The 22,015-nt window shown below is 39.6% G+C and overlaps 2 protein-coding genes across 3 annotated transcripts; both read left to right on the top strand.

Annotated features, from left to right (window-relative positions):
• The first annotated feature begins 74 nt into the window (after nucleotides 1-74).
• On the top strand, nucleotides 75-13,943 carry ccz1 (CCZ1 homolog, vacuolar protein trafficking and biogenesis associated). The gene is made up of 17 exons (XM_005932861.3): nucleotides 75-245; nucleotides 1,729-1,804; nucleotides 2,749-2,845; nucleotides 2,938-3,035; nucleotides 3,304-3,397; nucleotides 3,541-3,621; nucleotides 3,710-3,757; nucleotides 5,189-5,272; nucleotides 5,902-6,077; nucleotides 6,663-6,744; nucleotides 7,251-7,312; nucleotides 9,659-9,770; nucleotides 10,120-10,153; nucleotides 10,320-10,437; nucleotides 12,438-12,596; nucleotides 13,152-13,279; nucleotides 13,427-13,943. Exons 2-17 carry the CDS (start codon nucleotides 1,791-1,793, stop codon nucleotides 13,480-13,482), a joined length of 1,443 nt encoding a protein of 480 aa, XP_005932923.1. The 5' UTR covers nucleotides 75-245; nucleotides 1,729-1,790; the 3' UTR covers nucleotides 13,483-13,943.
• A 1,787-nt stretch (nucleotides 13,944-15,730) lies between these two features.
• dlgap5 (discs, large (Drosophila) homolog-associated protein 5) lies at nucleotides 15,731-21,887 on the top strand. 2 transcript variants are annotated; one of them, XM_005932854.3, is made up of 19 exons: nucleotides 15,732-15,880; nucleotides 16,775-17,022; nucleotides 17,103-17,284; nucleotides 17,464-17,538; nucleotides 17,654-17,693; nucleotides 17,798-17,875; nucleotides 17,995-18,084; nucleotides 18,199-18,279; nucleotides 18,400-18,437; nucleotides 18,531-18,781; nucleotides 19,153-19,314; nucleotides 19,418-19,506; nucleotides 19,654-19,814; nucleotides 19,906-20,007; nucleotides 20,176-20,428; nucleotides 20,516-21,093; nucleotides 21,218-21,383; nucleotides 21,561-21,604; nucleotides 21,752-21,887. In XM_005932854.3, the coding sequence occupies exons 2-19, from the start codon at nucleotides 16,785-16,787 to the stop codon at nucleotides 21,860-21,862; spliced, it is 2,739 nt and encodes a 912-aa protein (XP_005932916.1). In that variant the 5' UTR covers nucleotides 15,732-15,880; nucleotides 16,775-16,784; the 3' UTR covers nucleotides 21,863-21,887. The 2 variants fall into 2 exon arrangements, with proteins under 2 accessions (XP_005932918.1, XP_005932916.1); XM_005932856.3 differs by lacking the exon at nucleotides 21,561-21,604 and having other exon boundaries at nucleotides 15,731-15,880.
• Nucleotides 21,888-22,015: the final 128 nt, after the last annotated feature.

Below are 22,015 nucleotides of genomic sequence, written 5' to 3'. Positions count from 1 at the left end.
TTAAACTGGAGCACCCCACAGATCATTTGAACCCCCCATTTGGAGAGTAGGAAACTTTGTTTGAAAGCGGTTTGACTCGAGCGACTGAGCTTGTGGCACCTCGTAACTAAAAGCAGGAAGTTAAGGATGTGAAGTAGAATGCAAGCGGCTTCGCTTCCCATTAACACCATTTACGCATTAGTTCTTTTAATTTTCACTGTCTGTATCAGCGAGTACATGGACGTGTTGTGTTTATCTTCTGTAAGGTGAGTGTTACTGTCACGGTTCACTGACGGTTCCTCCGACAGCCAACACAAGCCTACAGCTAGCAGAGCCAAGCTAACAAGCTAGCTTCTCTGAGTGACTCCGGCTGGTCGCTGACTGGATGTTTGTCAGTAGTAGTACACAATCACATACATTTCCTTATGTGTTTGTTTTGTAGTTTATTATAACACATATTGTATAAAAATATCCAAGTATTTCTCTCTGCCGGCTAAAGTACAGTAGTAGCATTTCATTTGCAGTACCGTATGTGTACGAGACAATAATGACAAAATGTAAAACGAGTAGAAAACAAACACACCCCTTAAATGTAGAGGTGTAAGCGTCTGAACTATATCACTTTTATCTCCAGTAAATGAAGTGAACTGCTACAATTTTACCTTGCGTGACCTAGTGCCTCTAACTTTAACCAAAATGGTCAAAAACTGGTACACCGTTTTATTATTATACACAGCAACATGGCTGCTAACTTTTAAATGCAAATATCTAATAAGCAAATCACATGGCAGCAGTTCAGTGCATTTAGACACGTAGACATGATCAAGACGACCTGCTGAAGTTCAAACTGAAAATTAGAATGGAAAGGAAAGATGATTTTAAGTGGCTTTGAACGCAGCATCGTTGTTGATGCCAGACAAGCTGGTCTGAGCATTTCAGAAACTGCTGATCCACCATCTCTAGGGTTTCCAGGGAAAGCGAAAATATCCAGTGAGCATCCAATTTTGGAATTAAAATGACTTGTTGATGGCAGAGGGGAATGTTTCTAGGTGATAGAAAGGCAAACTTATACAAATAACCACTAGTTTACAACCAAGGTATGCAGAAGAGCATTTTTGAAGGCATGACACGCCAAAGCTTGAATTGGGGGCTACAGCAGCAGAAGACCACACCGGGTACCACTACTGTCAACTAAGAACAGGAAATTGAAGCTGCAGTTCACACATGCTCGCCTAAATTTTGATTTCTCCTGCATCATTCAGAGGGTAGGCTTAGATTTTGGTGTAAACAACATGCTTTGTATCAACAGTTCAGGTTGCTATTGATGGTGTAATGGTGGGTGGAATATTGTCTTGGCACTCTCTTTGCCCCTCGACCATTGCTTAAACACTACAGTCTACTGTAGCATTCTTGCTGACCATGTTCATTACTTTATGACAACAGTGTAGCCATCTTGTGATGGCTTCTTCCAGCAGGGTAACAGAAAATACTCTGTGGAGGCCATTTAAGTACAGTAAGCGCAATCTTTAGATCTCAGTGAAATAGAGAACTAATGGAGTGAGAGATTCCCACCATGTATGTGTAGCCAACAAGTCTGCAGCAACTGTGTGATGCTATAATGTCAGTATTGGCCAGAATTTCTTAGGAATGTTTCCAGCGCCTTTTAAAATGTGTACCTTACCAGTAGTGTATTATTACCAATGGATTTGTGTCACTATATAACTGGATGTTGTTGTCTTTGTTTTGTAGGAACACGGCATGCTAACCAAACGGCCACTGGAGCAAAGGAAAGGCAGACACAAGTTACACTAATGCTGATGATCAGGTAAGTTTAGGTGACTTAATATTTTGGTCTTCCTCTTTTCCATGCAGTATTTTGGCCCCTATGCAATGTTTTGGTCTCTGTGCAATATTTTGGTCTCTGTGAAATTACCATTCCCATCCTAAATGATCATAGCCCCTCCACCCTTATTTATTTATTATATTATATTACTGCCCTTGTATACACCCCCACACTGCTTCTGTTTCAGTGTTTCTACATACACCATGTATAGTCAGGGGTGCACATACGTGGTCCGCAGGTGCGCATTCGTTGTCAAAATAAAAGACGCGCACCAGATAAGAAGTTGCAATGCGCATTTGCGTACATATAAAAGCCACTGTTTTTGTCCGCTAGAGTGGGATTTTCACAGCATATTCTGCACTACATCTGTGTGCGTTCATCATTTGTTTGAAGCCAGCTCACCTCCTGCAACCACTTTTCTGAGTATACGCACTTCTTTTGCGGTTCGGACTCTTTCTGGCATTTCTTTGGAGGTGGAGGACCACCAAAGAGAACTAATGGAGTGAGAGATTCCCACCATGCAAGCTCCTTTAATTGCTTAAAGGAGCTTGCTTCTTCGACATCTTTAAGAGTTCTAATCAAATGTCTGTCCTCCTCCAGAAAATCTTATGTACGCAAACTGGCGTTGCAACTTCTTATCTGGTGCGCGTCTTTTATTTTGACAGCGAATGTGCACCTGCAGACCACTTATGTGCACCCCTGTATATAGTTTAATCCCACAGACACACACACACATATATATGAAATATACTGCTTTTTCTTCTTTGTATATTATTTTCTTTACTTTTCACCTTTGTAGTCTTGCTACCCAATTACACTGTGCAAAAAACTGCACAATGACAATAAAAGGTCGAAGTCCAAGTATTACATAAGAGCAACTTGGATGGAGTCTAGAGGTATGTCACCTTTCTCTTTGTGTGCCACAGCCCCAAAATGGCCTCAGGAATGCAAGAGAAACAGTACACACCATCTTTACTCAGTTTTTTCATTTACAACCCCACGTTTGGACCTCGAGAAGGAGAGGTGAGTGAGACTCCCTGATAAAGAGTTCTTATGCAAACCTTTTTAGCCTTTAGATGAAAAAAGCATACCTAATGCAAATATTTTTGTTTTAGGAAGAGAAAAAGATTCTGTTTTACCACCCCAGTGATGTTGAGAAGAACGAGAAGATCCGAAATGTTGGCCTTTGTGAGGCCATTGTGCAATTCACCAGGTATCAGTATTATGGTGTATATATTACTGCAGCAGCATCATGGCTGTATTTGCAGTCTATTTATTTGTACTTTGAGCATAAATTTAAGCGTTTGTAGCTGTGATGAAGCAAAAGGAAGCCTGAAGCACAATAGAAAAGGGAAATGTTGCAATAAGTGGTCAGATGCACACTGATAAATATCTAGTGTAAATACAGACAGAAATTTAAGAGCCGTGCGTGTTGTTTGGGTGTGTCGCCCTTCTTCACTGTCACATCCCCTTTGTTCCAGGACGTTCTGTCCAACAAAACCAGCTAAATCCCTGCACACACAGAAGAACCGGCAGTTTTTCTTTGAGCCCGAGGAAAATTTCTGGATGGTCATGGTATCTTGCAAGCTTATGTGTACATCACCTTCCCAGTATTTAGTCTTTGTCCAGAGTTTGTCTCCTTCATTTTAAATATCATTCTACTCTTAACTCTTTAATGCTCCTTTGTGCTGTTTTATTAAAAAAAAATCCATCCTCAGGTGGTTCGAAATCCAATGATTGAGAAACCAAACAAAGATGGCAAACCTCCTACAGTAGAATATCAGGAAGAGGAAATGCTTGTGAGTACTGAAAAGTATTCGTGTATGTCTTCATTGTTTATCTCTGAGTATTGCCAGTTGTACTTAGCTTCCCTCTTGCCTTTTGTAGGATACTGTTTATGGTGCAGTGGTAAGGCAGTGCTACAGCATGTATAAGGTGAGTTTGAGTGCGGTTTTAGAATTTGCCATACTTTTTAACATTTACAACACAAAAATCACTTAACCCCTTATTGTGCTGGTTTTTTATTTAGCAACACAGACCCAAACCATGACACAGCCACCATCATGTTTTACAGATGAGGAAAAGGTTTTTATACTGGAATGCACTTTTTTTTAATGCATTCCATTTTAAGTCTCTTCTTTTTCTCTTCTTCAGAACAAAATGTTTATCATTCACATCAAAACGTCCTTTTTGAAATTATTTAGTCATTAAACATTCTCGCTTGTCAGCATGACTTTGAACAGAGTGCAGATGAGCTGTGGACACAAACATCGTTGCTGTTCATTGTTCTTCTGGCGATGAGCTACTTAGCAAATTTGAAAGCGTCCTAGAGTGTGTGCTAGCTTACCATCTTCATAATGGTGATTCGTAAATAGTAAAATAGTTGTTATATATCACTGATCTATTCTTATCTTTCTCAAAGCGCTTTATACAACGTGGCTCATTCACACACATTCATACTCTGAGCAAAGCATTGTGGAGCACGACTTGGGGTTCGGTATCTATCTGTAGTCAAATGACTACTCTATTAAATCTTAAAATAATTTAAATAAATATGTAATTAATATTAAATTACTAATGCTAGAGGTTCACAAACATTTCCCCTCACAAATACACATTTCACGGCTCTTGAAATGACATGAAATAGTACAATATATATTTGTTTGACTTGTTAAGAAATATAGAAAATGTCAAAGGGTTCCTGCTGCTGTGTGTAGTGATACATTTATCTGCTGGATGAAGAAATCTTTGACTTAAAGTTTAGTAAAGTAATTAAAATAAATGTCATTGCTTTTATCACATTTGTGTTAAAATAGTATTTTACTGCATTGGAGGCTTATTCTAATAAAAAGACCTTATTCGCTCAAAGCCATGTAATGACACCCTAGAGTAGTGTTTCTCATCTCTGCACCCCCAGAGGTACTCTGAAGTGTTGCAGGGGATTTTTTTTTTGTTCATTTATTAGATGTTCTTAATTCCCGAAATTATTCCTGAAATAAATAGTATTTTAAGTTCCTATTATTACTATTTTAAGGTTAATCTATAAGAGAAAAATGACAGACAAAATGTAAAAGTTGCAATCAGCTGAAAACACAGGAAGAAATTAAAAAGAAGGCAACATGGAGTCAGTAAAATACTGTTGTTTCATTTAAATTTAGTGCTGGTCTTTTCCGGTTGTAACACTTCTCATGAAGTCAGGTCTGTGCATTATGTTGAGGGAATCTTGCTTGAAATACGTAATGAAAGGATTACATTACTTGGGGAATGTTGAATCATTGCTCTTGAGTGTCACGCATTACCAATTTATACCTGTATGATGCCAAAATAAGTCATGTTTTAACAATGCTCATTTTCCTCATGCTGTAGCTCTTCAATGGCACCTTTTCCAGAGCAATGCAAGCTGGCGGAGTGGAGCTGCTCATGCAGAAACTTGAGAAATTCTTCTACAGGGTAATAAATACTCACAAGCCATAACATTTTTGTTGCTAGGCGGATATGTTTTGAGTTCAGATCATGCATGCATGTATATTGACCTTGCTTTGACAGGATGATTCCCTTAGAATGCCGGCATGTGTGTTTTTAACAGAACTCATTTGAGCCTGACTGTCCTTGTTATCACAAGGGTTTCCCTCACTGATGACAGTTGTCATAGGGACACTGTTTATTTGTGAATGCTCCCGTTACTCTTGGAAAGCTGTAAGATGTTTGCAGTCATGGTTGACGTCTTGATCGTTGTCTTGCCCCCATTATTTGTCTTCACGTCACACTTCTGTCAACTAGCCGGAACATTGCTTTTAAGGAGCTGCTTTAAAAATTTATTTCTAATTGGGGAATACCCTTCATCCATTAACACGGGCTTCCCTGTCCACCATGAAATCTAAAGACGGGGAGAAAGAGAGAGGCTGTGGTGTGCTTGTCAGAGGTTGAATGTCAATGCGGTACAAGTCAAAGAGTTTCTTATATCCTCTTTTCTGTATTGAACTGTAAGCAAGCACTTGTGGGCAGGTAAACTAAACCCTTTCTTTTTTGCGTCTCCTGTGTCTGTGTGTGTCCGTGTGTTATCACGCTGGGGTTTCCAGTATCTGCAGACTCTCCACTTGCAGTCCTGCGACCTGCTCGATGTATTCGGAGGCATCAGCTTCTTCCCATTGGACAAGATGACCTACCTGAAGATCCAGTCTTTTGTCAACAGAGTGGAGGAGAGCCTCAGTCTGATCAAATACACAGCCTTCCTGTATAATGACCAACTTATCTGGTATACAACACTTGTTGATGCTGTGCTTTAAACTGTATGTTTGTCCATCAAACCCACCGTCTGTCAAATTTGACTGAGCCATCCGGTGTATTAAGGTAAAATCCTGTGCTGGCATCAGCACACGAATAATGGCATGCTGGGTAAACAGTGGTGGTTCTAAACACAGCAGTTAATCCTCTTTGTGGTTTATGCGCTCCCTGACATGTCACTTGTTTTTAATTGTGCTGTCGGCCACCGGCTCTGTGTGTAAGCACAGGGGGAATTACATGATCGCTAATGAAATTACTTGAGAGCAGCATAATCGTTCACTGTGAACTGAAGATGGACAAACAGGAAGGAATATTTAATTACTGTGCAAATTAAGCAGCTGCATCTGCTGCACAGCACTCATTGAATCCCATTTATAGCCACTGCTGAACAGCAAATAGTAAGGCATTTTGTCTTAATATCTATCCAGTGATCCATAACACATTTGACAGCACACCTGATAAAAATTAATCCATGCATTTAGTTTTGTTTTTTTTTTCATTAGTGCAATGTGACATTTACAAGGTGTCATTTTTGGCATCGTGGTCGTGTTTACAGGAGCGGGCTGGAACAAGATGACATGAGGATCCTGTACAAATATCTGACCACCTCGCTTTTCCCCAGACACTCAGAACCAGAGGTAGGTGGAGTGAAAAAAGTGGACTTCTGCAGAACTCCAGCCCACTAGATTATTTTAAGGGCAAATCGAGGAATGGTCAAAGGAGGTGTCATGACTGTAGAGAAGAGGACCACTGCTTCACGATATTGCATAGTGTACATCATATGACAACATGGCTAACTTGTCTTGATAAATCTGTACAGCTAATGCTAAGCTTTTTATATAATTTGTAAAACAGGTCTGTGTCCATGGTTTTGTTAGTTTCCATAGAAGGATCCACCGTCATTAAAACATACAAAGTTACTGTAGCATTTAGAGCAGTTTGGCTCACTGGGATCATTTGCACAAACGTTGACCCCATTATCTGAAACTTTGGCTGTGTTTAATATAAATATCTGACACTTTAGTAATATAATGATTATTTTCTGACAGAAAATATGACCTAAAATAAGGAAAGCATAATAGATCTACTTAAATAATTGGCTAAACAATCCATAATTTTACTCTCTTGTATTTGCTTGTTTCAGTTGGCTGGCAGGGACTCCCCGATGAGACCAGAAGTTGCTGGAAATTTGTTGCACTATGGGAGGTAAGTCTATGATCCCTGCGCCCATCTCTTTTAATCCAACCCCCTGCAGTGGTGCGGTTACTAGAGTAATGTCATTCGTGGGCCAAGGCATCCCAGATACGTCAAAAGGCATGTTCTGGATGCACATATGAATGATAAGATACAGATGCATGTGTGTGTGACACCATGTGTGATTTCGACCCACTGACAAGCAAATTAGATAACGAGGTAACTCCCTTGGCTAACACACCGTACTGTTAGCCAAGGGGTGGAGTATCACTCCAGCCTCGAGAGGTTTCAACTTTCTATTTTGTTTCCGTGTCCATGTGTAACAGGAGAAAGTTTGCTCAGGTGTTGCCTCCCTGCCAAAGCTTATGTCTGCATGCTGCTTAAATAACTTGTGTCTCACGATGATGTAAAGTTGCTACAGTGGTCCGAGTGTGACTCTTGCTGAAATTACACGGGACAGACGACACAGCATTTCTTGAAAAATGCTGAGAAATGTTTTTTAAATCAAGACAAGGTGTTGCAATAATGGAAGTTGCATAGGATTGCAGAGTCTGTTGGACAACACTACACAATAGACGTGCATTTAATTGGAAACATTAAATTGTTACACATAATTTTCAATTCAATTCAATAAAACTTTATTGATCCTGAAGGTTGACCCCGAAGGAAATTGGGTTAAGGCTGCCGACCTTTGCCAGCGCCGACTTACCCTTCTGACCATACATACATTACACAAACATCACATGGGGAAGACAGGTCAGAGAGGTATAACAATGGAAAATGCACCACATGAGGAAAGATAAGGAGAAAAAAATAACTCCCCCCAGACTGAGCTCCAACAGGGAGATCAGTTTGAGAACAGAAAAAAACACCTCTGCACATAGCACATGAAAAAACTCTTAATACACCAAAGAAACACATGACAAGCAACAGGGGTGGGTAAAGGGTGAGAGACAGCCGATTTAGACAGTACATCCGGGCCTGCAGCCTGTGCGCTGGTCTCCTTGATCCACCGTCAGCATCGGAAGGGAATAAGCGTCGAAGGCGTTTGGAAAGGGAGGGGGGATGAGTGTGTGCATATCAGTGTATATGTATGTGTGTGCGTGTCCAGAGTTCAGCTGAGACAGTGTCCTTCGCCCTGCTAGGCTAAGTAAACAGTCTTCCAGCCAACCCAGGTGGCCTTGCATGGAATGGGAAGGAACAGACTAAACACAGTCGTTATCAGGGTGTTTTTTGTTCGGCTCCAGCCTTGCAACCGCAGCTGGCGCCGAGAGGGTATCCGCATGAAGTGATGGTGCTTTTTACTTTAGTGCGAACAACTCATATGAATTTCAAAGCTGTTCTAACAGTCCAACACTGGTCTCTCAATCTCCCGTTGGAGAGCCGTGAGCTTTCTATGATGTTATCCAAACTTACGTTCCGTGATGTTGTCGTTCTTTTTGCTCAAAGAGCAGGTTCTGAGAACTCACGACCGCAGTTTAAGTGGTTTCTCTAAATTCCTGTGTAACTATATAACAGTGAATTTGTTGTTCTGTTGTGAACAAAAGAGGCATAAACGGTTTTTGCTCCTGAGAACATTAAGCTCATATTTGTGTGGTAAATTCCTGATTAGATTTGGTGCCATCCATTATTGGCTTTAGGCTAATATGCTACTTTACTACAACTGTTGATTATTACGGAGAAACGTGCACTGTGATGATTCATAACACATCAGTCAAAACAAATAAATACTTCGTCTTCCGGAGATTACAAATACATCTACGCAATTTCAGGGCCATCCATCCAACAGATGTTGAGATAGTAGATAGATTCATAGAAATCTAATGTGATTAGAAATAATACCTTAACTGCTTCTCAGAGGATGAGCTTTTCCTGTTTTGGAAACCTCATGTGCTCCCAGCATCACGCATATCTTGATATTTTCATTCCCATCATTCTTCAGGTTCATTTCTTAACTCTTTCCCCCATAAAGATGACATTTGATGACCTCCCCTGTACCCTTAATGACGAGTTTATATCAGTATATTTTAATAAAGATGTGGTTTGATAACCATTAAAATAGTTTCCAGGTTTTTCTAAGGGAAGCTGCATTGGCAGAGACCACCCTCTCACATCCAGTCATGTTGTTCTATAAACAGGCCTGAAATATGATAGAAACCGTTCAGCTCAGGGTTACTCCTGGTTTCAAGGGGTAAAGAGTCAATAGCATCGTGTGCTTTTGTTTTTTGGTGTGTTTTGGGCACCAATTGAGCTTTCTGATTTTCAGTCATTTGGTTTTGAGTAATTAGATCATCTGTTTTGATTTTGATACCTGGTCTGTGAATATGAACCCAGGCACACTGCGTCTGTCTTTTTCAGGTTTTTGACAGGACCTACAAATCTGAAAGATCCGGAGGCCAAATTCCGATTTCCAAAAATATTCGTCTCTGCAGAGGACGGCTACGAGGAGCTGCATCTGATTGTTTACAAGGTACAGTAGGTTAAATGCAACACTCTGGCATGACAGGCTTGTTTCATTTCTCTTGATTTATTTAGTTTTGATTCTTTTCTTTTTTTTCTAATGCATTAAAAATGAGTGGGCAGTTGTTATTCATTTTTAGGAGGATTCTTGTAATCTGTGACTGGGGGGGATTTAACCTTTTTTTCTGTTTATGAACAGTAGATTTGGGATAAAATATATTCCACTGCTCTGTCAAACAATGTGGACTTCAGGGATTAGTGCGCTGAATTTTAAAATGATGAAGTATATCCCGCACATTAGTGTGATTCCTGGCCTGTGTGACCTTGATTTTAACCAGCAGTGATCTGCTTTTTTCCAGGCAATGAGCGCAGCAGCTTGTTTTATGATCAGTGGTAAGTGTGTGTGCCCTCCCGGTTTAATGATGAAAGTTCACTTTCATTTTGCTTTTTTCAGTTCGGCATTTTGATGTTTTTGCTGCTCTTATAAAACGTAATTATTACATTTTCCTCACCTTATGTCCAGTAACAGCTGACAGTTCACTCCTCTGTTTCCTAATAGCCTCTGTGGAGCTGACGAGGGAGTTCTGTGAGCAGTTGGACAGCTTGGTGGGCCCTCAGCTTACTTTGCTGGCTTCTGATATTTGTGAACAGTTCACAATCAACCGCAGGATATCAGGGTTTGTTGCAATTTCTCCTCTTTCCTAGCTTTTAGCTTGACATGTTCCTGATCTAATCTCTATGTGGTGCTGCTACGCTTACCTCAGCTTCATTTTACAGAGAATACAGGGCATAATGATGCACCTCTGGGCAAATTACAAATATTGTTGATATAAAAAGTGATACGGACAAAATGCCATACCTACAGCAGATATTTATTCATTTTATTTTAAAATTATACATAAAGATTGCAACACAAAACCAGGGTTTAGAAACTAGACATACATCTTATTGTTTGTAGCTCAAGAGTTTAATATTATATGTTTACGACATTGAAGGACAATTTGTGTGCTTACAGTATTGTGCAAAAATCTTGAGCCACCCCTTATTTATTTATTATATTTTGCTTCCAAGCAGCCAGACTTTCTTGTAATATTATAACATATAAAACTGCATCTTTAGATACTTTGTTACTAGCAGCCTGCCACAAAAACACATCAACGTTTTCCCAATTCCTTAGTTAAATCTTCAAAAATGGCAAAGAGAACACAGTTTGACATGCATGAAATTGTATTTTTGCACCAAGTAGTTTGATTTTGTGCAGTGTTATGAAGAAATGTGAAGAAACTTTACAAGTGGATGTCAAGAAGTCATTTTTAAAGAACTGGAGTGAAAATCAGTGGCGACTAACTAGAGTGATGAATCCACATTTGAAATGTTTGGTTCAACTTTTCATCAGTATGTACTGAGGAGTCAGGTGAACACTATAACCCTGAGTGTCTGCTTGGTGGAGGCTTTATCATGGTTTGGGCTTCATTGCTGCCAGTGGGGATCTTGCCAAAATTGATGGAGTCCAGAAAAGTATCAGCAGGTTTGGTCCACCATAAAATACCATCTAGAAAGTATTTGATTGGCTCCAGTGTCATTTTTTCAGCAATGATAGTGATCCCAGACCCAAGGCCAAAGCATACCTGGGTAGAAAAACACAAGACTTTTGCACATTACTGTATTCAAAATAAATCAAATAGTTTTTTTCTACTTGTGCCTTTGTACAGTATCAGGAAGACTGGGAGGATATTTAAAGACAATCTGAACTCCAAAATTAGAAAATGAGGTTAGAAAAGAGCGGTCTCAGGTCTCTTTTCAGAATAACGTACCTTAATGTCATTTGTGCGTCATATTTGTAAGTATCAATGACATTCATGTTTCTGTCAGTCAGTCTGCTATAACTAGAAAGCTGATTGATTTGTGTGCTTGGTGATTACACTTCCCACTTTGCTTGTCATTGGCCTGTAGCATTAGCTCTGCCTGGCTGGCAGTGATAGATGAGACTCTTAATATCACTGGGTAGCATCATGTCACTACTTAGGGGTAACTCAAGCAGTACAGCTTTAAGGACTGGCATCCTGGTCAACGCTCCTTTAATCCCAGCAGTTAGCTTCAGACACGGCCCGGCAGGTAATCCAAACCTGACCGAGGCAGTTTGATGGGCTCCTTTTTAATCACCCTAGTGAAGAATCCACTCAATAAATAATGCCACTGCAAATTTATCAGCTAGCTTTCAGGTCTGTGTCCTGGCTTGGCCTCGTCCAATGGTAAATAATTACACACATCATGTATAAAAATCACCTATTTGAATACATTCACACACATGTCCATAGATGCAGTTTAGGCACTTTTGTTAAGTAAACTCCAGCTCATTAACTTGGCACAGCGTGGGTAACCAATGAAGCAGGGATAAGTAAAATGATACCTTGGTTTAAGGCTTCATTTGGTAACAGTATGATTTTAGAGACTGGCCCAGCCTCTTTAACTTTGTTTGTCTCTTACTCTAACCGATCTTACTGGATATCAAGGTAACACACATTTCATGCAGATTTTGAAAAGCTGTGCTGGCACCTTAAAGTCATAAATCCCAGGTTCTCTAAACTATCAGGTATAAAGGATAATTTGTAATACTAACATTTTATCGGCACTTTTTATAAGTTGCTTAACTTTTGCTTACTTTTGTTACTTTCAGGCCAGAAAAGGAGCCCCAGTTTAAGTTCATTTACTTCAACCACATGAACCTGGCAGAGAAGAGCACTATCCACATGAGGAAGACCGCCAGTGTTTGCCTCACCTCTGTCCATCCTGACCTCATGAAGATCCTGGGAGATATCAATTGTGACTTTGCCAGGTAAAATCAGAGGACACTTTAGTGAAACTTAAGCTATATTTACTAAGTGCCATCAAGCATTTCTTCGAGAGTTCTCTAATGACAGTTCACAGATAAGCTAGGTGGTACTGCTGGTGTTCCTAATGGTGACCAGAGAGGATAAAGAATTGATTAGTTTTGGTTTATATAAAAATAAATAATAATAATAATAATAATAATAATAATAATAATAATAATAATAAGAGTGATCACAGCAGCATTAGACCATCTTTAGTTGTGTATTTTAGAATCAAACAAAGAAGATGTGTACAAGTACAAACTCATTTTCCCAGCGTTTCAGCACAGCCGTGTAATTTTCAGTTTTATTACGACACTCCTGGGATCTCTGCATATCCACATTTTTTCCGTCTTCGAAGCAACTTATTACACTGCAATCCTGCAGTGTAATAAGTTGGGGGGTTTTGAGTAGGTTAAAATGTTCTCTGGTACATTACATGATCTCTCAAGCAACAAAGAGCCTACTGTGAATGTGGTGAACACCTTCGTTTGAAACATGTAGTTCTTTCTGTCTTTCAGGGTTGACGAAGATGAGGAAATCATCGTAAAAGCTATGACAGACTACTGGGTAGTCGGCAAAAAGTCAGACCAGAGAGAACTGTACGTGATCCTGAATCAGAAGAACGCCAATCTGATCGAAGTAAATGGTACGTCTCCCCTATTTGGCATAAAGCAAATGTATGTCATTCTTACCAAAAGTACACCATCTGTCCCAGTAATCTCCTCTTCTCCTTAAGTTGACCCTTGTCTTTTTTTTTTTCCCTTTTTCTTTTTTCTTTTTTTTTTTACTACAGAGGAAGTTAAGCGGCTTTGTGCGACACAGTTCAACAACATATTTTTCTTGGATTAATGGTGAAGACACTAAAAACTGTTGCAGGGTATCTTGACAGCATCAGCGTAATGCAATAATTGCATCGTGAAATTAACAATAACAATGAAAAGATTCCTCACATCGATTTGGTTTTTTTATTTAACCTTGAAAAATTGTAATTTTTCTTCTGTAATTAAGTGTAAAAAAAAGAGAAAAAAATCCAGGTTTTGACTGTATGTGTAATTTGCTTTCTTTCATTTTCTTTGTACATACTTGAGCGATTTGAAACAATTTTCTTTCGCATTAAAATGTGTTCATACACTTTTATAATGAACATATGACACTTTTTCAAATATATTTAAAAACTGACATGCTCATACTCCGGCTTTATTTGATGATTCCGTGATTGTTTTGCGATGCCATGTCAAAAGATTTGTGGTTTGTAAACAACTGCCCTAACTTCAAATAAATTAAGAACCAATTTTCTGCAGTGTACTGAATATTTTAAGTCTCTTTGGCTTTAGACACAAAAGCGAGTAAAGGTTTTGGAAACTCCACAACATCATTCTGATCATGAGTCACTGAAGTCAGGAAAACTCATTAAAATGTAAAGAATAATAAGGTGTGGGTCACCTCTTTGATAACTGTTCAGTGCAAATTAATTGAAGGTAAGTGAGTAGATGGTAGCATTACTTAGGTTTTTGTGGCCTGTTTTCTTTGTTTTGTTTTGCTTTGTTGTTTTGTTTTTTTACATTTTATAACAAAGACATCTGTTCAAAATAATTAATTCCAGTTACTTTAAAAATAAAAAGGATGAGGATGGGCTAGAATAACACAAATATTAACTTGTGATGAACTCCTGGAGCACTTGAAAAACATGCCAGAGATCATAGAAATCTACTGTTCCGTGGTTCTTGGTAAATAACTGAGAGAGCACTGAATTCTTGGCACCTATGACATATTAAGCTTGTAATATCTTTTTTGGGGGGCTTTTACAGGAAATGTAGTTAGCAAAATCTTACAAAAAATCTCATGAATTAGGCTTGAACAGCTTTTTCTTTTGGTTTTGTCTGAACTACATCCTAACTTGTACTTTGTCCATTGTCCTGCAGGGGAAAAGGACAGAAAATGCGATGACATATTATCTCTTAAAAACACAGTTGCGAGTTTTGTTGACAGAGAGGTTAGAAATGTAATATTTAGTCAGGTTTTTTTAATGACCTTTAAAACACAAGTGTTGTTAGTATTTTAGGACTTAAATCCACCATAAAACAAAAATGATCATGACTCAAAAATGTATTTGTGTTGATGTTACTTCATTTGGTTGTTGAACTACACTACACAGAGTTTCATGTGGAGAGAAAAAAAGGTGTGTACATTTATATATGCTGTTGGAAATTTTCTCACCTGTTTATGCTCTCCTTGTTTGAGTTATGACTTTGTCGTTGGTCTCAGAGTCAATTCTGGTCTAACAGGCAAGTTACACAAGAGTGATGTGGACACTGAAGTCTGCATAAGGTACACAAAGGAGTAAATGGAGTGTGTATAGCACTTGGTGCAGTGGCCCCCTGCCCCCAAGCTAGGCAACTGGCTCCAGCAGATCCTAGGAACAACATCAAGATCTCTGTCCAGAAGAGTGCAGTCCTAGAAACAGCTACTGCGCAGGACCCTGAAGCTCCCAGGTACCAAGCTTGAAGGATAAAAATCACCTGCAGGGGGAAGAGGAGGGAAAAAACCCAGAGATATTATAATTTATTTGGCTTCAAAATATCACTTTTTAAATCTTCTGTCTAATTGAGAAATGTATTAAACTTATTTATGATGAACACTTTTATTTGCATCACATTGTACAATCATTTCATTAGTTTTCTGTGGATGCATGTGTATTTTTATTTTAGGTTGCTTTGCAAAGTAACAAATAATGATTTACAGTTCATTTCATTCCACATGGATTTAACCCACATAGCTGATTACTGATTATAAATAATTCCCGTGTTTAACTATATCAGCTAAACAACTTAATATTAATACTAATTGTTACCCTTCCTACTGTAAATGCCTGATTTTATCAGACACATGCATATTGTGTAATTATACAGGGTTTGACCTTTTAAAAAAAAAAAAAAAAAAAAAGAATTTATTCCAAGCAAACGTTTTTATACAAATTTTTTTCTCGACTTTTCTGGACTAATTTCAGCACACAATGGAAAGTTGTTACAACAGCAACAAAATAATCAGAAGAAGAAGAAAAGAAACTAACCAATCAGGGCTCACGTACGACTTGCAGCCAATCAGCGTAAACTTGGACAAATTTTAAAAACTCACCCGCCATGATTGTTATGTTTCTGCACTGAGTGTGTACGTTGCGCTGTCAGGTTTTAGTAAGTAGACAAAAAAGAAAAGAAAAATATTGTACCTCTTTGGAAAAAGAAAAAAGGTAAGTTGGGTTTTTAATCATAAAAGTTGTTCACTTAGATATATTTGTTAACCGAACGTTGAACTCTGCGCGAGTCCTTCTGTCAACAGTCGCGGTGGAGTGGGTTACAAAACTAGCATTGGTTGAATAATTAGCTCGTGTTCCTGGTTCGCCTTTGAAAGTATCTATTTCTACTCACTACACTTTTTAGTAGCAGTAGAACAAAACACTGTGCTGGCTCACGTTTACTTTCTCCAATTTTTGCCTTATTATATTTTGCTTTTACTCAGGTATGTAGTTGGTGCAAGGTTCACGTCTCCTTCAAATCATACTTTAATCCAGTAACACTGACGTTGACATTCGTTTGCAGAGAAACCACCAAGGAAAAAAATTAAGCCATCGCGACGCCATTCCTGTCGTTGCTTTAACGCAATTGTTTGAATTTCCGGAGAATAAGCAAAGCGGGAGGGGGAAAAACACAGCGTCAATATTTTTGATCTGTTGGTGGTTACGTCTGCAAGCTTGTAGCTAAACAGGCCAAAATGAAGCCGTTTTTGCCGTGTTACCATTTATAGTGCCTAGCCTATACCACATACTAAGAAGTGTTTTTTCTTTTCTTTTTTCCCCTGACAGCTCTTGCTCAGTACATTGTCCATGTTTTGGGAATTATTTTTGTGTGGTTTTAAAATTGCCACCACATGAATAATGACACTAATACGTTTAAAAACTTTGTCTAATTTCTATTCTTATAGCTGATTACAACACAAAAAACGAAAAAATTTTGCCATTCAGTTTTTGATTCCTCTCGTTTTTATCTAATATGACAAATGTCTCCTAATGTCTATCCTATGTCTATCCTAATATCTATTGCATGCAATCTGCAACATTATCTGTTTCCCTTCTTGAAAAATCCAGATACCTGATTATGGAGTCACGATTTGCTCACCTGCGGCAGCGGGACACCAGTGTGTCGATGCTTAGGGTAAAAATGTCTCGGAGAAGGTCGCATTCCCAGAAGGAGAATCGAGAACGTACTGTGAACACCCGGAGGCAGCTGGATAAACTCTCAGAGCTGGAAATGTCCTCCCTGAATGCCTCTATTGCAGTGGCCAATATGTCAACCATACAAGAGAAGATGAAAAACAATGAAAAACCTGCTAAAGGTATGGATTCACAGTTTTAAAAAATGGACTGCTCTAGCTCTAGCTGATTTGTGCCCTTTCCCATGCTTGTTCCTCCACAGCAAAAGCAGTGGAAGATAGGCTGAAACAGCTCGAGCGCTGGAAGGAGCGGAAGGCTCTTGAGAAGGAGAAAGAGAAGAGGGAAAGGGAACGTAAAGGGGTGTTTAAGATTGGTCTGTATCATCCAACGGGAACCATTACCTCACTACCTGCTGTCCCAGATGCCTCAGCAAAAATCCAAGAGGTAAGAGGGGACTTATCAAAAAACACTTTAGATAATTTTTTATAAAACATGTCTGTGAATCACACTACTTCCCTAACTTTTTGTTGGTTCTTTCATAACTGTGATGACCACATGATATCAGAGGATATTCTTTTTGGTCTCAGTGGAATTTATTTATTTATTTTTGGTTATGTTTTCAGAAAAAGGCGAACACGGCTCCATCCCAAAGTATTAGAGTCACTCGTTCAATGAAACAGCAGCAGCAAATGGAGAAGGTACTGTTTTCTTCCACACATGCACCATTGTTTTCACAAGTTTCATATTTAACTATTTAAAACAAAAAAACTAATACTTTGTTCATTTGTTTTTCTATTGCCTCAATTCTTGCAGCCTCTGAAGATACAAGATCCAAATACTGGAGTGAAGAAGGGTAAATTAACTGAATGCCCCTTAACTGAATTTTTATTTTTATTTTTTTAAATGCAGCTTTTGATTAGAAGCAGTTTTAGTAATGACCTTCTTCTCTTTCTGTAGGACAACCTGCTGTGGAAAGATCAACAAGGACCCGGCTAGCTTCTGCCAAGCCTGCATCAACTACGACCAAGACCAAAGGTACAAATAATTTAAAAAAACTGCCCTTGAAACCAGCCATTGAGCTTTTTTTGTTTTGCAGTACTGCAATCCTGTGTTTAGCTCTTAATTTGTGTCTGTATTATCCCATTCTACCATAGAAGCACCTGCCGTACGAGCTTTGTCAACCAGATCTGCCAACAGACCTCCAGTTCCTGTGGTAAAAGGCAAACCTAAGGACAAGACTGCAGGTATTGTCTGTTTTGGAAGCTCATTTCATATCAAAACTGGGAAGGGAAGTTAAGAAGTGGCGTTGAGGGATTAAAACAAATGGATATTTGTTTGTGTTTAATGTCTCTCACCAGTGTCCGATGCAAGAACCACAAGGAGCCGAGCAAATCTTAATCCTGTGGCTCCCCTGTCTGGTGCACAAAGGAACTGTAAAGGTATCATGAACCATAAAACCAAAACAAAATTTTTTCCAAATGTGTCTGCCTCACTTTACATTGTGAACAGTTGTTGGAATTTCTCTCACCATTTTTGTTGTCCTTCTTTATGAAACACAGAAGCAGTCAATGACACTATCCATCATGCTGTCTCAGAGGTGAGCAGTTCAGTGAAACACACGACAAACTAAACTTGTGAAACTTTTAAGTAACTTGGAGTTTAATTGCTTTGCTGCTCCTGTCGTGTGCAGGAACCTGAGCTGACAGAGCCTGAGATGCAGGACATTGAGAAAAGACCTAGTCCTCCCAGCCCGACACCATGTGCTGAGGAAGAAGACATGGTGGTGGATCAATCTCCAGCCAAGCCTGTTTCTGCTGATCTCGTCCCATCGACATCCTCATTTGCTCCAGAAGGTTTTCTCTTCCAGGCTCCGACTGGCTTGTCATCCTTCAAGTTTGAGCCTCTCACACCTCGTTCAGCAGACTCCTTCCTTACACCAAGGTCTGCTTCTTTTTTCCGTTTCATCTGCTCAAATTTTCCTTTTGCTAAATATGTACTGAAACACTGATGTTGGCCACAGTATTGCAAAACACCAATTAATAGATGTGTTTACTGCTGTTGTTACTCAGCATTACTGTGATGAGTCAGGCAGTAGTATATTATAGTATTGTTTAGGGTGTCTGCAAGTTTAATAATAGAAATACTATACCAGAGTATTGATCTATATCACAGGAGGAAGCAATGTTATATTTTAGCACTGATATTTCTGTTTGTTATGTTGCAGATTTTTCTTTTTTGGGCCCTTTTTAAAGAAAATATGTAGGCTTTAGAATTTCAGTCAATCTAAAAGCAGTGCTGTTCTTTCCATCCAGCTCCAGCTTCAACCTTCCACCAGCCCCCGTATTCAGTGATGAACGGAGCGAATCGTGTCCACCTAAATCTCCTCTGCGCTCTCCTCTTCATACCTCTCCCACAGTTGCCCCTCCAAGTCCAGGTGGATCAGTGGAAACCAAGCACGACGTACCATATTTCAGGTACTTTTCATATTGTTTAGTCTTTCAAAAAAGAACACCTAATTATTATTATTATTTTTATTTTTTTTTTAAATAAAAAAACATTTTCTTTTAAATTCTTCAGATCAGAAATGGCCAATGAGACAGAGAGACTGATGAGCTTGTCTCTCCACTGGGAGTCTAAAGTGGAGGATGAGTCCATCCCAGAAGAAAGTGAGTTTATCTTCTACACCAATTGATTATTAAAACCTTGAATATTTAATTTTGGTTCTGTAGATAGTGGTTGTTTTTCATATGAGGAAAATGGTGGATTTCTCTGACTAATAGTAATTTTGTTATCTTCTTTCTCATCGTGTTCAGTGAGAGATCGCATGCGCACAGCTGTTGGCCAAGCACGGCTGTTGATGAAAGAACGCTTCAACCAATTCAGCGGTCTGGTGGACGACTGTGAGCTAGGCCGAGGGGAGAAGATCACCACCTGCACTGACCTGCAGGGGTTCTGGGACATGGTTTATTACCAGGTGATGCCTCAAGAGAGGTGCAACACACACATTAACACGCAAACAAGGAGAAGTGACCTAACATCTGTTTTGCACTCTTTCCGCATTCCAGGTCGAGGATGTCAACAAGAAGTTTGACGCTCTGAAAGAAGCGGAGGAGCGAGGCTGGGTGGAGGAGCACAAGCCTCCACCACGACAGAAGAAAGTAGTTAAGGTAAAGATTCCTAATTTAAGCTTTGGTTCAATAACACTGCTTTACTTTTGTCAACACACAGCTGTGCCATCATAAAACTAATTGAGTTTTATGGTTGTTGTTTCTGTAGTCATTTGCATATGAAGGCCTCCGTGTTTAAGAAAACCGCTTGTCCCGTCTTTTTCACAGAAACAGCTAGCAGCATCTGCCAAGCCTGCAGGAACTAATGCAGCAGCTAAGGCTCGTCTGGCTGCCGCAAAAGCAGCCATGAAAGCCAAAAAGCAGGCAGCTGAGGCAGAGAAGGCAGCCGGTGCTGCTAACACTGAAGACTGTCTCGTCTTGAGCTCTCAGAATCCACACCCACAAGCAGGGGCTCAAAGGCAGGACACAGTGGTCTTTGATGGAGGCTTCTTCCAGGTGGAGAGCCCAGCTAAACAATCAGGTGACTTGCATGCCAAAAGTTTGGACTTTGGATGACTCTGGATTTGGTCTAATCATATTGCACATGTTGGGTTTTTTCTTTGTTCAGTTAGGAGATCCAGCCATTTAAATGCTGCTGTGCTGCCTGGGGTCTCTCCATGCTCCACATATCTCTCACCTAGAAGGGTCACCCGGCGCTCCCTTGCGTTGGCTCAGACACCTGTTCAACATGTTCACGCACCCGCACACCTCCGCCTCACTCTCAGACAAACCCCAGAACCAAAGTCTCAGTGCGGCACTCCTCAGGCGACCCAGAGCAGAAGGGACATCGTGAACATCTCTATGGATTTCTCACCTGTCAAGGAAGTGATTTCAGATGACACCCAACCTGACGGATGCCCTGCACAAGTGTCAGAAAAAGTCTTCACAGACATTCCCTCTGTTCCACAAGTCCTTCCAGCAATCCTCGAGCCAGCCGAGGATGTAACTGTTGATAACCCTGTCAGTCCAGCAGTTCCAGGCTCTCCGTGCAAACAACCTGCCGTGCCCCCAGCTCCTGAGCCCTCATCAGCCCCAAGCTTTACACTGTCGCCCTGTGGAACTCCTAGCCAACCTTCCGTCTCTTCATCTGCTGTGCAGGGCCTAGTGGAGACTCTGTGTCACACACCAGACAGCACAGTCGTCGAGGTAAAATAAATTTCCCCTTCAATTCTGTTTTGTGCTTCAGAACAAATTTTTTTATTTTTTATTTTTTCTTGGGAGGGGTGTTTTCTAGCCATGTAATGAATATATTATTTTCTTGTAATTTTAGGAAATTTCTGGACTGGATTTTGAGAGATACCTCCAGCCCTCAGACAGATGCAGCCTGTCACCAAGGGACACAGTTGCAACAGAGACACTGTCACCCATGGCAGTGGATGTAGCGATGGAGAGTCCTAGAAGACAAGCTACGAACTTTCTTACTGAGAAAGAGTCTGGTAAGACTAATGTTTTATAACTTGGCAACACTAACTAATGAGAGAGATTTTTATGTTGAAGCGTTTTTGGGTTTTTTTGTTTTTTTTGTTTGTTTTTTGCTTTTTTGTCACCACATTTTTAAAAACTACACATTTTCACCGTTTTATTCATTCTTTTGCTCACTTCTGTCACGACAGCACTGCCAGCGGTGTCTTCGGTGTTAACTCCTCACTCACGACAGGTCAAAGTTTTTCCACTTTTCTTCTAAACACTAGGGTTTTATGGAGTGGTTAAGTAGATAGATAGATAGATAGATCCTAATGTTTTGTCCAAAATTGTCTTTGTGATTTTTCTCTCTGGATTTTTTTTTTCCCCCTTTATTCTTTAGGTACAGACAGCAGAGTCTGCCTTGCTTCTCTTCACCCCAGACCTGAAGGACAAGATACGCCAGTCAGTCTGTCCGAGTGACCTCATGGTCTTCACCCCTCCTAATATTTAGTAAAGAGACTGAAGAAAGTAAAAAAGTGTTTATTTTTGACTTGTTTTAGCAACATTTTACAGTTTGTTTGTTTTTTTTGTTTTTTTTTTTTTAAATATTAAAAAAAAGATTTTTGATGTTCTTGAGTAGAAAAGTTTTCTCACACAAACTTCT

Source organism: Haplochromis burtoni, unplaced genomic scaffold, assembly GCF_018398535.1.
Source record: "Haplochromis burtoni strain Fernald_Lab_line unplaced genomic scaffold, NCSU_Asbu1 Contig_162, whole genome shotgun sequence".
In the NCBI taxonomy this organism is placed as follows: domain Eukaryota; kingdom Metazoa; phylum Chordata; class Actinopteri; order Cichliformes; family Cichlidae; genus Haplochromis; species Haplochromis burtoni.
The sequence above is the reverse complement of the archived record's forward strand: the minus strand, read 5'-3'. Positions and strand labels throughout refer to the sequence as shown.

Bases quoted from the DNA above. Each gene is read 5' to 3' on its own strand.
- ccz1 (XM_005932861.3), top strand. The intron at 3,622-3,709 runs GTGAGTACTGAA...TGCCTTTTGTAG, and splicing joins ATCAGGAAGAGGAAATGCTT to GATACTGTTTATGGTGCAGT. The intron at 10,154-10,319 runs GTAAGTGTGTGT...GTTTCCTAATAG, and splicing joins AGCTTGTTTTATGATCAGTG to CCTCTGTGGAGCTGACGAGG.
- dlgap5 (XM_005932854.3), top strand. From the start codon at position 16,785: ATGGAGTCACGATTTGCTCACCTGCGGCAGCGGGACACCAGTGTGTCG. The intron at 17,539-17,653 runs GTACTGTTTTCT...CAATTCTTGCAG, and splicing joins AGCAGCAGCAAATGGAGAAG to CCTCTGAAGATACAAGATCC. The intron at 17,876-17,994 runs GTACAAATAATT...ATTCTACCATAG, and splicing joins AACTACGACCAAGACCAAAG to AAGCACCTGCCGTACGAGCT.